Source organism: Haliaeetus albicilla, chromosome 10, assembly GCF_947461875.1.
Source record: "Haliaeetus albicilla chromosome 10, bHalAlb1.1, whole genome shotgun sequence".
Lineage (NCBI taxonomy): Eukaryota > Metazoa > Chordata > Aves > Accipitriformes > Accipitridae > Haliaeetus > Haliaeetus albicilla.
Window position 1 is genome coordinate 31521586 of NC_091492.1, and position 20776 is coordinate 31542361.

The 20776-nt window shown below is 46.5% G+C and overlaps 2 protein-coding genes across 3 annotated transcripts in view; one reads left to right on the forward strand and one right to left on the reverse strand.

Annotated features, from left to right (window-relative positions):
- Positions 1-4326, reverse strand: part of SBNO1 (strawberry notch homolog 1) — a 36116-nt gene extending 31790 nt beyond the window's left edge. The window contains exon 1 of one of the 2 annotated variants that reach the window (XM_069794808.1): positions 4160-4326. The gene's annotated coding sequence lies outside the window, so the exon portion shown is untranslated. Of the gene's footprint in view, positions 1-3089; positions 3502-4159 lie in introns of those variants that run through there. The other variant, XM_009927217.2, reaches the window with a different exon arrangement.
- A 4871-nt stretch (positions 4327-9197) lies between these two features.
- On the forward strand, positions 9198-19434 carry KMT5A (lysine methyltransferase 5A). The gene is made up of 8 exons (XM_069794838.1): positions 9198-9352; positions 9689-9783; positions 11919-12075; positions 13656-13872; positions 14684-14768; positions 15126-15185; positions 16272-16462; positions 17167-19434. Exons 1-8 carry the CDS (start codon positions 9214-9216, stop codon positions 17375-17377), a joined length of 1155 nt encoding a protein of 384 aa, XP_069650939.1. The 5' UTR covers positions 9198-9213; the 3' UTR covers positions 17378-19434.
- Positions 19435-20776: the final 1342 nt, after the last annotated feature.

Genomic DNA, 20776 nt, shown 5'->3' on the forward strand with positions numbered 1-20776 from the left:
CAGATATCTTAAGACAGTTTCACCAAGTTCAGAAAAAAACATTCATAGCAGTAATACTTTAACTGCTTACTTCAAAGTTTTCACTAGATGACTAGCGATATAAACTAGTATAGCAATTCCTACAATTCCAGAATAAGTATCTTCAGTTTAGAAGCATCCCTTTCTTAGCAGGGCTGTTTTCATGTAAGAAATGCCCCCAGCTGCATCTCTCATGCTAACCCCAATTTTAACAGTCTTAAAAATTAGCAGTTGCTAATAATCCAGCAAAAAGCTAAGTAAAACAGCAATTGTTTATTTGTCTGTCAGTTTGGACAATGAAAGTTTGACTAGTTTCACTTATTTTGTTTCTGTACACTAGGAACAAAGCTGCATTGTTTGAAACTGGAACAAAAGGAATTCTGAACTTCTAGAATTTTTACATTAGAAGTCACTGAATACTTAGCACCAATTTTAGGCTTTGTGAAACTTCCAAGCACCACTGCTGCCCCCCCCCTCCTTTAATTTAGTAAGGAAATTAAGCGAGGAAAAAAACCAAAATACAGAAGCTGCACTGTGATAGTTCAGTTTATTTTTGTGACATATGCTAGCCAAGCCTAAAACATTATCAAGCTGAAACAGCTCCATAATCTTACAAGGTAGGAGGCTCCTTAGTTAACATAAGCGAAAGCAACTTTATCAAGCTCTGCAGCTCGGCTTTGGCAATACTATATAAGGACCCGTTTGCCACATCTTAAAAATCTCCAAAAGAAAATACTTATTAAAAAAATGTTAATATTACAAGCTGTTCCCTGAGCATTTCACCAGCCGAAGAACTGTTCTGAGCATGCAGAATCTTGCAGATAAGGTTGTCTATGTTTAGTCAGGCTGTCCAATGTCACTAAGCAAGAATGAACCTGTTAGATAAGACTAAGTAAATTTATTTATAAAATTTCAACATTTGTAGCATCTCAATTATTTTCCTTGCATTAAAGAAAAAAATATAAACTGCTGCCATCTCAAGAAGAGCTATGAAAACACACCAAACATTTTTGTAAGGTGCTCTTCTGCTGAAGAATATAGCTTAAAACTTTGATTAAAAGACAGTTTTGCTACCACTGCACATTATGTAAAAAATTTCCGACTTAAAGATACAAAACCAGAATGCCATTTTTAATATTATGTCATGTATCCATGCCAACCTGGTTCTCTCCCTCCCTCCATTTTAGCTTTGGTAAAAAGAAGCTAAACAAAAGAAAAAAAGAGCGCGATTCTAAAACACATGTCAAGCAATCTGCTCTCCATTTCCCCTAAGAAAAATAATGGTAGAGTCCTAAGCAATGAAAGGGTTTTTGATTTTTAGGTCTGAGAGTTACATTTTGTAACACTGTATACCCAAAGTACTTATTTAAAAATCATAGTGAACTACAGTATCACAACTTAGCCCATCACAATCAACTAGGCACAGCGATTTCCAAACCCTTCAGACAACTGGCCTCTGTGGCATACCCCACCTGCAAACTTCAGTTTTAATGCTTGGCCTGGGACACTAACGTAGTTAAGCAACTCTTGTTCTTCTTTTATTGGAAGGGTTTTTCCCATTGGCTTTCCGAGGTATACATGTCACTTGAACTATACTGGAAGCCATTCAAAACATCACCCAAATTCTGAAGTTGTAAAGACAGATATAATTGCCAAATTCTCTGTGTAAACTGTGACTATTATCAACCTAAAAATTTCACATCTCCATTTGCAGCCTCTCACAACAGAGGTGTAAGGGCTGCTAACCCCCAATCCCACACAAGAGGATTCTCCAGATATCCAGATGGGTTCTGCTCATCTCACAGCCTTTGGCTCCAGAAGGCAACCTGGGTAACAACAAAAAAGAAAAAAAAACAACCGACCCAATCCCTTCTGGTCCTTTCCAAATCACCATCCAATTGAAGAGTAAAATGCTAATCACTGAACTCGCCTATCCTTACATGCTTTAACCTTGAGACTAGTAGTTAACATTGCATTTAAATGTACAAAGTAAACCTTTGACTTTTGTGAACACTTTTCCAATCCTCTAAAAAACACAGAAGTTTTTCAGATGCTGGTTACCTCTAAAGTCAAAGCTTCTAAGGACACGAGGTACAGTTCAGCTCTCTTATGACTGTTTTATGAAATTTACAGTAGCCATGATACACTGTTTGAAAACATGAAATTCAGAAGTTTTTAAAGTGTTAGGAGACTAAACAATGCAATGATTTGGCATGAAGTCAGCTTTCAGACTAAAGGGTTAGAAATGATAACTTAACCAGTAGTGAAAGTTTTTAAGTAGTAAAAACCCAGAAGAGATAAAAAGCAATATCTGCGCACTAGAACCCTTCCTTAGTTTTGGCCTGGGAGTCAGTTCTAGGAGCATCTCAAGGCACAAGAAATGCATTAACCATATCTGCTACCTACTTCAATAGCTTTTAGAGTAGCTATCAGCCAGTTTTAACACCAAAGAACTTGTCTAGACAAGACGACAAACTGCCCACATTTTATTTTTAAAGACTAAGATTGCATTCAAATACAACATATCATGCCGGTACAGAAGATATAGAAAAAAAATCCAAACGTCGTGCTGTTACACAATTTCTGCCATAGTAAATTATTTGGTTTACATCATCAGCTATAGTTTTTTCAATTGGGGGGGGAGAGGGGGAAGCTTGCAAAACATTCATGTATGTATTTAAATCATTTTAATCTAGACACAACCTATGTACTCTAAAGCCAAACAGTATGTCACCGAGTTAATTCTTAACTCCAGAGCAAGTAAAAAAAGAGAAATTACTAGCATGAACAAACGACACAATCTAAAGTTATCTAACACATCAATTCAACCTTTTTTTTAAGCATTTAAACAATTCGCCTCATGTTTAACAGCTATCAAACATCTAAAACCAGCCTATGAGTACCTGGAAGAAAGTACAAGAGTTCTAATTTATACCCTCAACCACAGTGTGAAACCTGGTCAGCTAAAAATAACAATGAAACAACTGAAAAAAAAAAAAAAAGAAGAAAACCCCACAAGGCCTCTTCCCCTTCAGACCATAAGGGCATTTTTATGTTAAACAATTACTCACCCTAGCAACCTCTGTTTGAGGTGCGCTCGTTAAGAGTCCCTGGACTTTGAGGCCGGGTCTGTCGCTGCGGCGTTCAGCCCCACCGCTCGCTCCCCGGCAGAGCTGCGGGGCCCCCGGAGGGCTCGGCCGGGCGGGCCGGCCCCGCGGGAGGAGGCGGAGGCGGCGGCAGCGGCGGGAGGGTCCCCGGCTCCCAGCCTCGCCACCTTCCCCACCGACACGTGTTCCCGACATAAACTTCCGGGTTGGGCTAGAATTGGCTGCGTAATTGTGTCCCGTGCACGACTTTTTGTTTTCAGACCTTCATCTCTTTAAAGATCCCTTTAAATGCATTAGGATCCCGGAGAAGGGCGAAGGGCTGCGTCTCACGGCAGCCTTTCGAGCCACTCGAGCACCATAAATCACCCCCCCGCCCTCCCCCCCGCCTCGTTTCACCGGAGCGGCTCCATTTCAAACCTTAACAATTAACCCAGCCGCGGAAGGACCGCACAAAGGCGGGCGGCGCGGAGCCGGCTGGCAGACGCCGCGGTCCCGATGCCATTTTACCCGAGCAGGGCGGATGGCGGGAGGGGGGGACGGAAGGGAGGCCAGCCCCGCCGCCGCCACCCCCCACCCCCGCCAACCGCTGCCGAAACAGCCCCGCCGGGCGATCCCCCGGAGAGCCAGGGGGCTTCGCCGCCCGCCCAGGCGGTCCCTCCGCCCCCACACGCCCTCCGGTACAAAGTTTGCCCGACTCCCGAGGAAGCGGCGGCTCCGCCGAGGCAGCGGCGCCCTCCCCCGCACGCCGCGCCGCCCCTGGCCCGCCGGGGACCCCCGACGGGGGCGGCCGCGGGGCCCGCCCCAGGCTGAGGAACCGAGCGAGACGCGGAGCTTGCTGCCGGCACGGCGGCCTCCCTCCCGGATAAATCCCCCCCCCCCTTCCCCCGCGGCGGGCCCCACCGCACAGTGCGCGGCGGCGGGGGACCGAGGGGAGGGGACCCCCCGGGGGCGCCGCGGCGGCCCCGCCGCGCAGGGAGCGCCCCGAGGCGGCCGAGCAGGCCCACCGCCAGGCGGAAGGGCAGAGCGGGACTCACTCACTCTCGCTCTCGGTCCTCCCGCGGCCGGTCCTGGAAGTCTCCGCCGCTGGCCCCGCCGCCCGCCGCTTTCTAACTCACCGCCGCCATCTTTGCCCTCCCTCCCCTCTCACAGGGGAGGGGGAGGGGAGGGGGGCTGGGGCCGCCCACCGCGCCGCACCACGTGACCACCGCCGCGCCTCCCCCCCCGCCCGACGCGGCGCACCCTCCCCACGTGACACCAGCCACCGCCCGCCGCTGGAGCGCGCTTCGCGCCACGTGACCCATCCCCCCCTCCACCCTAACCTCCCTCATCACGTGGCCGGCTGCCGCCGCGGCGGTCTCGCGCCCATCCCCCCCCCCTCCGCCCCCCGCCGCCGCTGCCGCCGCCGGGCCTTGGCGCGCGCTCCCCGCGCTCCCCCGTCACGTGACATGCCGCTCCTCGTTTCTCCCTGCCCCAGCCACGGAGAACGCAGGAAGCTCCCCCACCCCCGCAAACAAAACGAAACAAAACAAAACCCCAAAACCCGGCGTATCCACCGTCCTCAAAGAGCGACGTCCGCGCGGGCGGACCCAGCCCTAGGGCGGCGGCCAGAGTCGAGACTGACGATCTGGGCCCGGTTCCCGGTGGGTGGGGGAGGGGAAGGCGGAGGCGAACGGCTGCAAGCGGTCACGTGATCCCGGCTCCTCCAAGATGGCGGCTGCCGCGAGGACGCGATAGGCAGGCGCTCTCGCGAGACCTGGCTCTTCTCGAGGCATCATGGGGGGGGCCTGAGGCGGGGACACCGCGGCGATGACGCCGCGGCGCGGGCAGTGCGCAGGCGCATCTCGTGTCCGCGCGGGGGAGGCCGCGCTCGCGCGCATGCGCGTCGGGTATCCGCCTGAGGCGGCGCGCGCGGCGTTGGCTGCGGTCGGGAGCTGAGCTGAGCTGAGCTGAGCTGAGCTGAGCTGAGCGGGCGGGCTGGGCGCGGTGCTCGGCCTCCTGGGGCTGCCGGCCTGAGGAGAAGTGAGGCTGTCTAGGTCTCTCCCCGCCCCTGCTGCCGCTGGTGAACGCGTCTCCCTTCAGGCGGCCCTTCGGTTCCATCCCGCTGCGGTTGGCACTGGTGTTCCTGTGGAGCCGGGCCCGGGCGCCTCCGAGTCAGGGCACGCTCAGGCGGCTTCGTAGGACTCTACTCTGGCGGGGTCGGTGCCGCCCCGTCTTGGGGATATATACAGTCCCCCCCTTCCCTGTGCCCTCCCTGTCGCACGCCTCCGGTGTTTCCGTCCCTTACAGGAGCTTCCCGGACTGCCCTAGGAGAATGAGGGGTGACAGCGGTGCTATGCGGAGGGCCTTCCCTGCTGACCAGCCTGGAAAGGCCCCACCCGTGGGGATGTGCTGGCACATGAGTTTTCCCTTGCAAGTATTTTACAAGCTGCTAATGCGATTTTTTTTGCTGCAAAGAGCTAACTATGCTTGAAAACCTGATGACTACTTAAGCTGGTTTCACATTTGGAGAGATCTTTTTAGCACCTGAGGCCCTCAGACTGACAGATGCTGGCTAAAAGAGACAGTCTTCCGTTAAAACATTTTCCCAGTTGTGTAAGAATACAAAAAATTTTAAGAGCTTTAACATAAAATTGAAGCAGACATTTAAGTGTGGGCAGTCATGAAATCTGCTAAAATGTCCAGTACTGGTCATTCAATTTTATACAAGCTTGCTTATTTTAAGACAAACTTAATGAGGATTAAAATAACCAATAAAGGATTAGACAGATTTAGGCTAAGCTATTTAAAGACAAAGCAATGTTAATTAAACTGACTTAAGTAATTCAGATTAATCAGCGATGGCTCAGACACTAAATGGAGAAAAAGACAACAGAAGTCCAGCCAGAGATGAGAAGAACAATTTAAATGGCAGCTCATACCTTGATTATTGCCCTCTACACACTTCAAATAAAGGCATGATGAAGTACAGTCCACATGCGGTGTATCTAACATTAAAGGCATCTAAGCAGCTCCCTACAATCACGGCGAGAAAGTGACGTTTTTGATGTCTTGAGTTGAAAAGATAGTTATCCGTCAGGCCTGTGAGCAGAGTTTATGATCATCCTCGACTGGGAGAGGTGAGTAATCCCACTGATGGCAATGATGCTTCCTATTGGCGTGAAATTAGCACGGGCAGAATTATCTGCAGGATGCTGTTTCCGTAGGATTTTCCTCGTAATTTAAGGATCTCACTGAATGCCCTTTTTGGTCAGAGATGATCTTTTTTATCATTAGTAGATGCTGTTCTGAAAGTAATTGTATTTTATAATCTATGAAAGTAGTTAGCACCTACTGGCATTTTACTATATAACTTTATAAAATAATGTTGCTTAATGTAACACTCAAGAGTTACCCTTAGGGCATTGTTTTTACTTGCTTTCTAACGGAGAGGTACAGTGGCTGAAACACAAATTGTCGGGATTTCATCTTGTGAATAAGTAATTTGTGTAAATGTTGTGATATTTATTTAATTGCAAATATGACAGATGCTGTGTGAGAACTACAGCCAGAGCTTGCTCTTAGGTGGAAATATTTCACAAGCATCTTGTTGGTATATTTGAAAGCGATTGAACTTTTGAATTCAAAGGTAACCGGTCCTAAAAAAATAAGTTGGTTTTTTTTACACTGGGTGAAGTGTTAATTTAGACTGAAGGTATTTACTCTGAAGATTTTCTTTCCTTCCTGAGCAAATCCAACGCCTTGCTCATTTAATTTTTCATCCCTTCCCCCACAGAACAGTTTCACGTTGCCGCATTACACGTAGCGCTCTCAGGAGCTGCCCTTAGAGCATACTACGGGAGATAATATTTAGGTCACTGGGTTTTAAAGCTGGTGCTGGCGGGAGTCGTGCTGCTCCCTCTGGACTACGGGAGTCGGCCGGCACTTTCCCATCAGCTGTGTATCCTGAGTCACGGTGAGGGGCGGTTGCAGACAGACGCGTCCTATTTTGGGCTATAGCCTTACGTGCGGTAACCTTTTAACTTCCCCTCGGTACTGGCTTTTTGGCCATAACTCCCTGAGGAGAGCTCGGGGGGGGTAAAATCAGCGTATTTTGTTAATTAGTAGCGTGATCCCACCGTGCTGAGAGCAGAGGCCCGTTAGAGATGACGTTGTTTTCTTTGTTGCTTTGGGGAAGGTAATTACTTAGCTTGCTTTGCCCTCTAGTGGCGGCCCACACAGCTTCAGTGCAAACTCTGTTGCTTTGTTTAATATACGTATATAAAATGAATATTAAAAATATCCAACCCCCAAAAGCTGAGCAAAACTACAGTAAAGGTGTTTCCAGAGCTTTCCCAAGACATTAGGAACAGGGTTCCTCGCTTACCACAAGGAGGAAATCATCTTTAGTGATTTATGAAGAGTGTTTTCCAGTCACATCCTAGCTGTATGAAAAGAACAGTGTGAATTGGGGTGGAAAAATCAGACCCGTGTCTGCCAAGGGCTCCGGTGCTCTTCTGGAGAGCTTGGTATACCTGCCTTAACAGAGAAGTTCATCAACATGACGCCCAGCTGACATTGGCTGGCTGCAGCCTTGTGTCCGATGGAGTTTACAGGAAAACACCTAGTGCATTTTGGTTGCCCTTCTGTGAAATGCATGTGCCTTGTTAGTGAAGACACAGACATAATAAATGATGGTGACAATGCAGGGCTGGGTTTCTTTGGCCTTTTCTCGAAGTGCCTGGTTATGCAGAGGGCTGTTGCAAAATGAGGAGAGGGTAGGCTGAATCACCATGCTGCCTTCTGGTATCTCCTCTGCAGTCACGCCGCATTCGTGTCTTGTCCGGGAGGGATGCAGCCGTCCCTTCTGGGTGTTTCTGGCTGAAGTTGATAGTGCTTTGGTGTTTTTTTTTCTGTTGTTCTTCTTAAGGACAGAGATAGTTTTCAGTTGTACCGCCATCCCGTACTGGCCAATTGTGTCGCTGTAGGAATGCCCGCAGGACAAGCAGCGGCCTTTGGCTGCAGATGAGCCGTGGGTGGGAAGCTTTCCCCTGTGAGGACAGCTCACGTACTATGGGACCCTATCCTGAGCGCACACAGGCGGCTGTTGTTAGATAAGCCCGAAAAGGGCCAACGCAGATAAGAAGAAAGACTAGTCATACGTTGTTGTTCAATATAATTGACCAAAGAGGCCCTGTGTGGTCATTTCCTAACTTCCATGATGACATCCACTAGCAAAGAAGAAACCCGGAGCATTGCCCGACCTGCATGCCCTTGTTGCTGCTTTACTCTTTGCAATCGTACTTTCCCGATTCTGAAGTGTATGCACTGCACCTGTCGTGAGCTCCTGATCAAGGCGTCGATGCTGAAGGCTGCTCACGCTTTCCTGGGGACGGCTCTGTAGTGGTGCCATGTCTTAGCTGCCCTTGTTACGGAACAGGGGGTTGCACGGGACAGGTTTTGACGCTCAAGCCCAATACTTGAGTAGTATCTGTTCTCCAGGCAAGCTTTGAGGATGGAATTCATGGACTTAAATTTCAAGCAGGGAGATTGAAGCTAGACATGGCATAGAGCAGCCCGATAATTTCGCAAAGCAGAGCTTTACAGCCCCGTTAGGATTAGGGGTCCCCGCTGTGCGGTGGCTGTGCGCACCCGCGGCCGGGGAGGCCGGAGCGGAGATCCATCTGCTCCGCGACGAGCTGCGGGAGGGAGGAGGCATCGACGGGACGGCGCTGGGTGATGCCGATGCGCCGCGAGACCGGCCGGGAGGGGGGGTACGTCTCACCGACACCCCCGCCCCCTTCCGCCCCCTTTCCTCCCCCCGCGGCGCCCTTCGCCGCTCCGCGGGGCACGGACGGGCCGGCGGGGGCCCGCTCCCAGCGGGGCGTCCTACCCACGTGGCGGGGCCCTGCCGCGGAAGGGGCGTTCCTTCCCGGGCCGCCAATCAGAGCGCCGGTTGCCCTTCGCACGGGCCAATCAGCGTCCAGGGAACGCACATTTAAACCCTGTTCCCAGGAGCTGCCACCACCCCTGTGTGACAGGGAGAGGGCGGGGTGCGGCTCTGCGCGCCAATCGGGGGCGCGGAAGCGGTTATCGGCACGCGGTTAAGCCAATGGGGTTGCGGAGGGGAGCGCGGCGTCTCCCTGCGGAGCGTTTGGATTCGGCGGGGGAGCTCCTCGGGGACCGTCGGGGCAGCCCGGCCGCGGGGGGCTCCTGGGCGCCGGGCCGCGCCGCCGCGGTCATGGCTAAAGGTGCGCGGGCGTGGCGGCGGGGAGGAGCGGGCCCGGGGGCGCGGCGCGGCGGGGCCGGGCCGGGGGCGCGGCGGGCTGTCGCGCAGGGCGGGGGCCGGGCGGCGCGGGGCATCTCCGCGGCGCGGAGGCTCCTCCCGGGAGGCGCGGGGCGCCGGGGCCGGCGGGACTCCTCCCCCGCGCGGTGTGCGCAGCTCGCCGGGAAGGGGCTGGGCCGCCGCGGCTCGCCCTGCCGCATCCAGCCCTTTAAACATGGCGCAGGCCGCGGCGGCCGGGCGATGACCGCGGGCGGCCGCGCCGGACATGGCTCAGGCGCCGATCTTCCCCCCTTGTTCCTAGGGAAGAACATGCCCAAGGCCAGGGCGGGCGGCGCGGAGGAGGCGAGCCCCGAGAGCGCCGAGAGGAAGGGCCCCGGCCGCCCCCGGGCCGGCGGGGTAAGCACTGCCCGGGCCTGGGCGGGCGGAGCAGGGGCGGGCGGCTCCTGGGGTCTGCTGCGCCCTCCGCTTCCCCCCGCCGAGCGAGCGAGCCGGCGTGCGGGACGCCCCGGGGCGCGGCGTGGCCGTGGGCGCCTGGCTTCTGGGGCTCCGCGGGTCGTTCAGAAATCGCTTCACTTTGAGTGGAATCGGACTCTTTCCGTGTTCCCCCGTGCCCTGCCGCAGCCGCCCTGCAAGCGCGGGGCGCTGCCGGGGCTGCCAGCGAGCAGGCAGGCCCCGGGCTCGGCAGTCCCTCCGTGCCATTCTCCCCGTCCTCTAGTTCTGTTAACAGGCGGTTGGCCGGAGGTTGATCGTCGCTTTGCATTTAACCCCCCCCGTGGAAGTCATTGTGGCTATTGCATCACATCCCAGAGCTCCTCAGCAGCCCTTCGTGTGCTCTGCTGTGCTCAGAAAATCTCTGTTCTCGAGGGTCTCAAGCCTGGCACAGACAAAGACGTGGCAGCCGTGTCTCGGTAGCGCCAAGAGCACAGCAGGCAGGGAGCTGGGAATGAGGGGAGGAAGCTACGTTGGAAAAACTGTTGTTCGTTTCCTGTTAATGCTGTATTCCAAGCCAGAAGGCTCTGCTGGCAGGTGGACTGCTGCAGTTCGCCGCTTCTGGCTTTCTCCTGAAATGCCCATATTTAAACTCTTCACTAAATCTTGAGAGCTTTGCAGCGCAGGGTTTGCTGCTTGCAATTGTTAAAATGGAGTGTTTTCATAGTATTTCATCCTTAAAAGCCCCAGTTTTTTAATAAGTCATAGGCCTTTCAGAAGTATTGGGGGTCAGGGAGCATCTGACTGACTTGCTTTTTCTCAGGCTGTTCTACTGTAATCTTAATCTTTAGTGAAGCTTATTTGTGGACTAAGATCTGAGCCTTTAACTGGTCTTATTTTGTGTGTGAATTATGTACGCATTAAGTTTGTTACTCGTGATTATGTTAATTATTAAAATTATCCTATGTATTCTATTGTGTGCTTTGTTTACTTTTTTTTAGTGTTTGTGTGACTACATAGTATTTGTTTAGTCAGCTATATTTGAGCTATTTTTTTAACTAATGGGAACCTTGGTGTGCTTTTCTAAAAAAATGGATGCATGTTTTTGTTGTTTTAACTGGCTTGCAAAGTCTGAAAATTGCTTTCAGCTGAGTCAAACTATAGCCAAGAAAAACTCATTCTGGCCAAGTTGCATCTGCTTGTCCAGACACTGAGATTTCACGGTTGCAATCTGTGTGCCCTACATACACCGCACAGTCAAACTTGGCGAGGTGGCAGGAGACTGTAAAAGCAAAAGTGACACGACTCCACTAAACTTTGCTAAATTTGATACTGCTTGCCTGAGCCAGTGTACAAACCCTGGTCTCTGTGGTGTTTGACCATGCCAGAGGGTTTTACTGTTTTCCTGGCTGGGCATAAGTGCTTTGTGTAGACTCTTTAATGTTTCTTTTGCCACTAACTACTTTTACACTTTATTTTGTGAAATAAAATGGATAAAAAGATAGCATTGGTTATCTCCCAGACTTCACTGAGAGGTGTCACTCAAGGTAGACTGTGCAAAACTGATTCCTGTCCTCTGTGTTGCTCAGTAGAGCATATAATTAACTGCAGTAACATCTGACACCTCATGAGTGTCTTTGGGTAAGCTCATACCTCTCTGGCTATGAGAGGTATGTTCTAGGCTTGGGCAATTTTTGCTGTGTTATTCGTATTTTCTTTTGGCTTGCACTCTTAGAGGCCCCCTTCCTCATGATGAGCTAAGGGTTGGGTTTTGGTTTTGTTTTTTTTTTTAGCACCAGAGTTCATACTGTGAAGCAGAAGGTGGAAGCTGGAGTTAGTTATGACTACCCCATCCTGCCACATTTCATATGAAAGTCCTCTTGGACTGAGAGTTTGCATTAGTAAAGATTTCTGAGCGCTTACCACCGTTACATTTTCACTTAGTAGAAATAGCAATAGCAGCAAGGATGATGCATTAAAGCAGTGTAATTTGCATTAGCATGGTCAGCTGTCAGCCCTGGTCTTTGCAGCATGTTGTGGATATTAACTTGAGGTTCCTGGCATCTCTATGATGTACTGATGTTTGTGTGGGTCTGTTTTAGGAGAATGTGTTTATTGGTCAATCCAAAATCTACAGCTACCTGAATCCTAACAAAACTCCTGGTGCTCGCCCCCCGCTTCAAGAGGAAAACTCTGTCATGTATCACGAGGTGAAATGTCAGGGCAAAACACTAAACGAAACCTACAGGAAAGGAGATGGTAAGATTGATCTTTGGATTGCTTGCCTCATTAAATGTGCTTCCCCCTGCCCCTGATTTGAAAACTTTAATACACAGTCAAGAAGGTCAGGCAGCTCCCCTGGCCCAGCTGCTTTCTCAGTCCTCCAACTTTATTGGCAAACTGGGACACTACAGAGATGAGGGTGTCCTTATCCTTTTCAAAACTTAGGTCATAGGTTTACCAGGCAATTTTTCCTCAAATTTTTGTCTGGCTATGTTTGTATTGTCTCTCTGGATATAAAAAGCTAACGCTTGTGTTGTTAATATGCCCTAAGCTCCCTGCAATTCTATTATTACTCTGATTTTTCAGGTCAGTGTTTGACAGTTTATCTAATTTGGGGGGGGGGGGGGGCTGTTTTATTACCTGAAACTGGTTTATTCTGTAATTTGACTACTTCATACAAATTTATATAAAGGCAATTCAAAGTCAAATCAGGTATGAGGTAGAGGTACGGTAGAAAAAGAAACAATTCTTAAATTTTCAGGATGAAATAAAGGCAGTGAGAAGGAGGAGCACAGACTGTGGACGCCAGGTGCCAGGCTTCGTAGATGCTTCATTGTAGTGACTAGAAATGGGAATGTTCCATAAGTTTGGGGAGGGGGGAAGGCTGTCTTGTGTTTAAAGGTGCATTTAATAACCTTGGTAATTTGTCAAAACATTTTGATGCAAACACTTTCAGCAAGCAGGTATTTTATGTCCCACTCAACACAGGGAGTGTCAGTTTTTCTGGAAACTTAGGGCCTTTAGCTCCTGATTTAGCTCCCCAGTTTTGACAAGAAAGCGAAGATGGCTTTAGGATGTCCCACTGCTGTGGCCTTGCAGCTGTGCTTCACTTCTCCAGTGGGATCGAAACATCTGTCTCAGCAGATAGGACTGTTAAACCTGGTGGTTTGCTTTGAATAAAAACTAGTGAGGTTTAAGCCATGCTCACCTACCTCTAAATCAGTTGGCTGAGAAGGAGGATGTGGTCATATCAAGGTAGGATGCATGCAACTAAGAAAAAGTTGGTTGTGTGTGGGGTAGACTTCTTATAAGTGCAAGCCCTTTAGCTCCTGTGGATTTTGTCTGAGTGGTGTTGGCCGCTTGGTACCAGCGTCTGCAGCTACTGATCACAGCAGTGCAGGATCCAGAGAGGCTTCCTCTCCCTCTCAGTGCAGGTTGTTGATTAGCTTATGGCAACTTGATAATTTAGTATGCCAGATGCACTGAGTAGCAAACTGCACAGTCATCTCAAACACTGCGCAGAAGGTGCTGCATGTTCAGGTTTAGAAGACTCTTGAGTTGCAAACCTAACGTGATGAAGTACTTGGGCTCTGTTTTACCTGTTCCTTTTCTCTGCTCACCCCTCCCTCTGTACTGTGTGTACTGTAGCAATAACCAGTCAAAAATTGAGTAACAGCCTATCTGGGTTCTAGCAGAAAGAGATTGTGTGATTCCCTCCCTCTTTCTCCTGTTTGACAGAACTAGAAACATGGACTAGAAACCACTGGAATTCATTTAAAGCACTCTGGTATAGGTGATCCTAAGTTCAGAGCCTTACTTTATTTTCCTGTCACCAGAAAAAAAGAGTGGTGGCAATATAATTGAAGGTGCTATGAAACCAGAAGACCAGAAGGATAAAGAAGGTGGGTGCAATACTTCAGTGCCCTCCTCTGATCAAAACCAAGAAACTGTAGAAACTCAAAAGACGCCCCTGCCTTCAGACTGTGCTGATGAGGCCAATGCAAAGCCAGCTCAGAAAAAGATGGTTAAAGCAAAACGTGGACCAAGGAGAAAGTAAGTGACTTCTGGAATTGTAAAAGCTTTTCTTCTGTATGTCCTTTTGCACCAGGAGGCTTTGATCTGCATTTGTCCTTCAGGAGCTATAGTCAGACCTGTAATTAATGTTACTCCTGTTTTGTTGCCTTTTTTTAAGCAAATGTTTGTGTTGGGGGGGAGCAAATCTTTGTTTTCTCAAGAATAACATGTTTGAAAAACACAAAATAGCACCGGAAGTATTTTATCTACCTTGCAGAAGACTTTTGTTTTTCTTGAAAGCAAGGTTAGTGTATTTTATATCAAGTGAAATACTTGCTGATCACCTATAGAAAAAGAAGTTAATGAGCCGTTAAGACCTACTTTTCCGTGGACAAATGGGAATGTATCTTGTCAGAAACAGAATATTAGATTAATTACAGTTGGAGGCTTCCTGGCTAAGCTGATACTCTTTCTCATGATATGGGAGTAATGTGACCCAACATTAATGAATTCCTTGCAAAGCAGTTTTCATGACCTAAATTTTAGAGTGCCTTCTGGCAAGGCACACGGGGCTTCATACTTCTAATGTGACCTTCAGTTGGTTTCCAATGGCATCTCGTGCTTATTGTTAGAGAATTGATACTGAGTAATGGAAATAGCGTGGGGAAGAAAAGGGGATGTGGCTTTTGGCTTGAAGTGAAGAGTACTGATAAGAAACGCTGATTCACATTGATCACCTTTCAACATACCAAGCTGAAAATAAAAATTTCTTACAGGTACCTCTGTCCTAGAGGCATAACTTCACAAGTAGTCTGAAATACGTGTGTTCTCTGTTTTTCTTATCCCTTAGAACGCAAGGAAGAACACCAAATCGAAAAGTGACAGATTATTACCCAGTTAGAAGAAGTTCCAGGAAGAGCAAATCTGAATTGGAGGTAGTGCATCTTGTTAAAATAACATTACTTATAATGTTGACATTTAACTGAATGTTTGAGGAAGTGTGTAACTATCTGTAAATGGTTTCCATTGGCCAAATACAAATAGCATTGTGCACTGGAAGTATTAAGGACATTCTTAAAATTCAGAAATGCTGATCCATTTCTTCTAGGACAAAGTCTAGCCGCTTATATATTTTGGGGGGCAGAAATCTGTCTCTTTAACATTCAGTTTTGCTAGAAATATGGGGTGGTTTGGAAAAATGAGTGTCATGGGCTAATAATTTCCTTTTAGCTATAGAATAAGCTACAAAAACTATCAACAATACTGTGGTTTTGTTCTTGTTTATTCTGCAGACTGAGGAGAGGAGGAAAATAGATGAGCTAATTACAAGTGGGAAGGAAGAAGGAATGAAGGTAACTGCAATGCCAGCCTAAGTAGCCATGTGCTGTTTATATGGTATCTTGCTGTTAGTTCTGCTACTTTCTGCTTGAACAGATTCAGTCTCAGACTGCTGTAGTTCATTGATAGAACGATGAAAGTGCAGCAGAACTGGAGCACACTGTCTTTCCTTTTGGATGGACAATATTTAGCTCTGAAGAATATGTATATGCAGCCTCAGTCATAAATATTGAGGGACCTTTATAGTATTTACTGAAAATGCACTTGCTTCCTTTAGTATCTCATTTCTTGGTTTAGCTTCCAGAAGTGGGGTTAGATACAGCATCTTAATTGTCATATGCTTAAAAGGTACAACCCATATATACTGTCTGTATGGTAACAAATTGTCTTAGCCTATTTACAGCCAGTCACAGTGGGTCTTCATTATGGCACTTGGGATAATGGGTTGTACTGGTTTTCCTCCCACTGCTAACAAATACTAGTTATTGGGACCAAGTGCTTACCACTTGGGTTACTCTGATTGCCCTTTTTAGAATTCAAAGCAGAAATGGCTCCTGAAAGTGCAGAAGAGCTGTGATTCTTGAAAAGCAGCAGCCTGCAATTAACACTGTCGCATCTACAACAGTGATAGGAGAACTTTCTTGGAGTTGTCCAATTTACAGGGGGAGTATACTTGGGAGTGATAAATGTAATTTCTGTGATCAATCTTTCTGTTGCTTTTTAACCTGTGCATGCTAATGGTGATGGTGCATGTGAAATGGAAGAGCTTTCTGCCTCAGCTAATAGGTAGTTAAAAAGAAAAAATAGATAACTCTTCTCTGTGTATTGTTTAGTTGAAGTAATTCTTAGTTCTTTGATTAGAAGACTTTGTATCAAAATACCTGGTAACTCATAGGGTGCATCCCAAACTCATCCTATGTTTCTTCCACCATGCTGTGGGTTGTGCTTCTACAGCTTTGTTGGCAATACACACAAATACCTTGCTGTAGCATTTTTTTTAATGACAAATCTGACCTGTACTCATTTCCTAGTAAACAGCATATTTGCAATCATGTAAATACTTTCTAATTTCCCAGCTGATTTTCTTTTCAACTCAACAGATTGATTACATCGATGGCAAAGGGAGAGGAGTAATTGCTACTAAGCATTTTAATCGAGGAGAATTTGTAGTTGAATATCATGGGGATCTCATAGAGATCACTGATGCTAAAAAGCGAGAAGCTGTGTATGCTCAAGATCCATCCACAGGCTGCTATATGTACTATTTTCAGTACCTCAGCAAAACGTACTGGTAAGCTTCTCTTCCCTTAAGTGTGACAGTTGAGTGATAGAGGCTTTGAATGCTGCTAAGTCTTTTCTTGTTTTCATGCAAAATTTTTTTTAACGGGAACCATGAATTAGGAAATCTTTTTGTAGCACTGTTTCATGGTCCAAGATCTTTCTGCACCTGTGGGCTAAAAGGAATGGTAGGTGACTCAAAGCCATATTCTTTGAAGTACAGCACAAGCTGCATGGAGAGTTGTATCTGCCTGGATGAGATTTTGAGCTCTGCCATGGAATTCTGCCTAAATTTATTCTCTTGTAAAATTAACTACTTTTCCTGAGTTGCAAGGATTTAGTTTGAAAAGCAGTATGGACAAACTCTCTGGAAGATAAATATTTCCTTCAACTGTCTTTGACTGGGTGTCCTTCTTTCTGTAGTACCTGACACCCACCCCACGTGCATGGTTTATCACTGTAAAACAGTCTGAAGTTGGCTGTTTTCTGGGGTTTGTGCTAACTTAAAAATCTCCCAGAATTGCTTTAGTTTACCTACATTGCCATTATGTGTTGTCTGTTTAATCATATTAATATTCTGTAATGCTCTGGTTTTCCTTCATTTTTCAAGCCCTGTATGGATTCCTTGTTCTTTTATCTGATTTGCGCTTTGTTTTTTGTCCACAAATATGACTGCATGATATGTAGCAATCCTGCATTCTGTTCTTGTTCTTTCAGTGTTGATGCTACAAAAGAAACTAACCGTCTGGGAAGACTGATTAATCACAGCAAATGTGGCAATTGTCAAACAAAGCTTCATGACATTGATGGTGTGCCTCATCTCATATTGATAGCTTCCAGAGACATTAAAGCAGGTGAAGAACTGTTGTATGACTATGGAGACAGAAGCAAAGCTTCCATTGAAGCTCATCCATGGCTGAAACACTAATACTTCATCTTTGTTTGGGGTTTTGTGTTTTTTGGGTTTGGGTTTTTTTTGGACTGAGTGCTCTACAAGGAGTCAGTGGATTTTTTTTTTTCTTTCCTGTCCTCACTTCCCTCAGCTTTCTTAGTGGACTGCTTAGTGTTCTGAGCTCCTGAAAAACTTCCTTTTGCTTTGCAGTATTTAAATACCTATTACAGTTTTCCAGGCAGGCTTGAGTAATTGATCTTAGATTGCCAAAACTTTTATATCATAAAAGGAAACCCTCCCTAAAATTTGAATACTTCTGCATAGTGACCAGTGCCACTTGAGCATGCAGTCAAAGACTTGCACAGAAACTTAATCACTTGGGTGGTTGTTCTGCTTTTGCAATGAAATCTCATGCTCCACTTTGTGGGGTGATGACCTTGGCATTAGCTTTATGACAGCAGATGTACTTCTGTACTCTGACTAGTACATCCAATGGCTTGACTGCTTGTCAGACTGCTTTTTACAACCCAGTGCTGACAGGCTTCTCTGAGATGCATGCTACTATCGTTCTCAAATAATTTGGGGTAGGGATCCATTTTTTCCAGTGTCGTATCTCATGTTGGTAATGAACTTTAAATGCACTGGTGCTGAGGGAAATGGATGGTCAAATTGGCTGCTTTCTTCAGAGAAATGACTCCAAGCCAAATGAGGATGGATTTTGATAGACTGGGTTGATACTGATTACAAATGTGAAGATAGAACTTCACAGTGAGAATCAATGTTTGACATTTACTTATTTTCTAAAATTTAAGAAGGTACCTTTTTATAGTTGATGGCTGATCCTTGGAGGTGTCTCCCAGAGGATTTTAAAGAAGAAGAAAAAGCTCTCTCCAAAAATTTTTTTATTATCTTCCTATGCTAATTAGCCACATCAGAAGCTATTTATTTACTGTGAATGCTTGAAGTAGAGCATAGCGGTTCCAAAAATAGGAGTCGTCTTCATATGCAGCTTCAAACTGTAATGATGGAGTTCATGCAATGAAGAAAGTAGATTCCTTATTGCCTGGTCCTGTAGGTCTGTCCAGCATGGTCTGGTCCCACCGTCTTAAATGGGAGTTGAGCGCTTAGCGTCTTGCGGATGTTTGTAACGTTACTGTCGGAGAACCAAATCTGTGATATAGGCGGGCAATACAATGCAGGTCCTTTATGTTAAAGATGAATTCTTACCAGTTGGAATTTTTGCCAAGGCAGGCTTGGCATGTGTGTAGATGAAAATGGCTGTGAGCCATCAGCCGCGCTTGCTGCTGGAAGATGTCAGCAAGGGATCTGTGGCTCTGTTAATGTCTCTTATTCCTCATGTCTTGAAGGCTGCTGCTGTTCCAGCTAATGCCTTCTAGGACAATCTTACATGCTTGCCTATGTGATAGGTCAAATAGCAACAACATCCTGGTTGTATGCTCCAGCAGCAAGAGAGGTGGCTTAGTGATGTATTTTTTAAATTAAAAACTTGAAGACAATGTCTCTGTAAAATAAAGAATATATTTATTATTGATGAAGTGGCTGCTATAGTACCTGTCTCCATTGCAGATCATTAGCATTTTGAAAGAAAGCTGTGAAAATCATTAGCCATTAAATGCTTTATATTATTTACCACTTAACACAAGGCAAGCTCATCAGAGACAGCCTGTGTATTTTCACCATTTCTGAAGAATTAACTGGAGACCTGTTACCTTACATGTACTGAGTTACAGGTAAGCTTCTTTGGCTGACTTATTTGAGTTGACACTGATTGTTCTCTGGTCTCAGTAACGGAGACTATGGCAGTGTACAGTATCCTGTTTTACTAGAGCACTTCCCTTAAGTCAAAATTGGAATAAAATGCTTCTTTTTGTTTTTTATTTAAACATTTGCTTGTTCTCTATCAGGTCAAATAGCTTAAAACCTCTGTTCTTCAGCATCACTTTTGTAAATGAGAAAGGGGGAAGATCTCTTCCCTATTCTACATAAAAAGAAAATTGTCTTTTCTGAAATGCTTAACTGGTAATCAAGTAGCACTGCATCGGAAGATGGTAATAAAGCTGATGTTGCACTGAGTATGTATCCTTTACTTTTCTAGGAACTGATACATATCTGTGTGTGTGTATATATATATGTCAAAATACTTTTCACAGAAACATGCCCTGTGGATTTTTATCTCTGTGCCTTGTTAGAAGATGAAACCTTCTTGTAAGGTGTAAAGCACTTAGCAGGGAAAGATGCCCTTGGGTTGGGAGCTAAACTGCTGTTGTCAGGCTTGTGTGGCTTTGCCAGAGGCAGTGGGGTTGCTCTAACAGGACCGTAGCCTCTTCTGTGTAGCCATAGCCAAGGAATTTGCTCCCCTTTTGAGAGAGAAGCTGTGCAGCTCGCTTGGCACCAGAGTGGATGCAACTGTGATAGTTCTAGAAAACAACTAGCCCAAAAAGGTGGAGGTGATCTCCTGTCCACTTTAACTGGTGAACTCCCACTTTTTTTTTAAATCTTTTTTTTTAATAAAGTACATATTAAATAGTAAACTGAAAATAATAATTGCAGCTTTCATTATCGGCTCCTTCAACTAACTGCAAAGAGTGGCCTAGGGCTTTGTTACAGTCTTCACTGCCTCCATGGCAGGTTGTTACTTTTGCACAGCTTTGTTTAATCTGTGCAGTTTGTGACCTGAAGTGGTTTCATTAAGACTTAGTAGAGTGATTAGTATGTTTTGGGGCATAATTCCCCTCCCCCAGCTTTTCAAGGAGATTGGAAAATACATCCCTGGATAAAGCACAGAAGACAATGGAGTTCAGAGCACATGTAAACATCTCTTCTCAGCTCAGAGATGTATCCCGGCTGTTGCTGATGCATGACTGGTTTTTGGTTTGGTTGGGTTTTTTTATTTTTATTTTTTTCTTTAAATGCAAAGTCTCTGCTAAGGAAATGCAGTAACTTCCTTCCCTGCTGCCATCCTCTAGAAAATACATTGTGGGGACATGGTCAAGGCTTATTAATATTTTGAAGATGGCAAAATTACTTTAGCTGTCCTGTGCCCCGGCTAAAACCAACTTGCTTAGGTCAGACATCTTTGATGTTGCCTTGCTAACATACACTTGCTAACAAATTCTCTCTGAAAAGAGACTGCAGTTCTGCCTTCTGCAAAGCCACATTCGCATTGTACATCTGAGCAGATGTGTGACGTGTCCTATATTTTTCACGCTGCTAGCGTATGAGAGGGAATCAAAAGATTTCAGAGCCTGCTTTCACTTCTAAGGAGAGCAAGATCATAGTTTCGTACCTGTCACTGCTCTTTTTAAGTCTCTTCAGACTTTTGCTGCTCTGGAAATTCTGCTTTTCTAAATGTGGAACCTAATTAGTGTCTTTCAAGCTTCTTTTTCTATTCCTCTGTTTGCCCTATATGCTTCC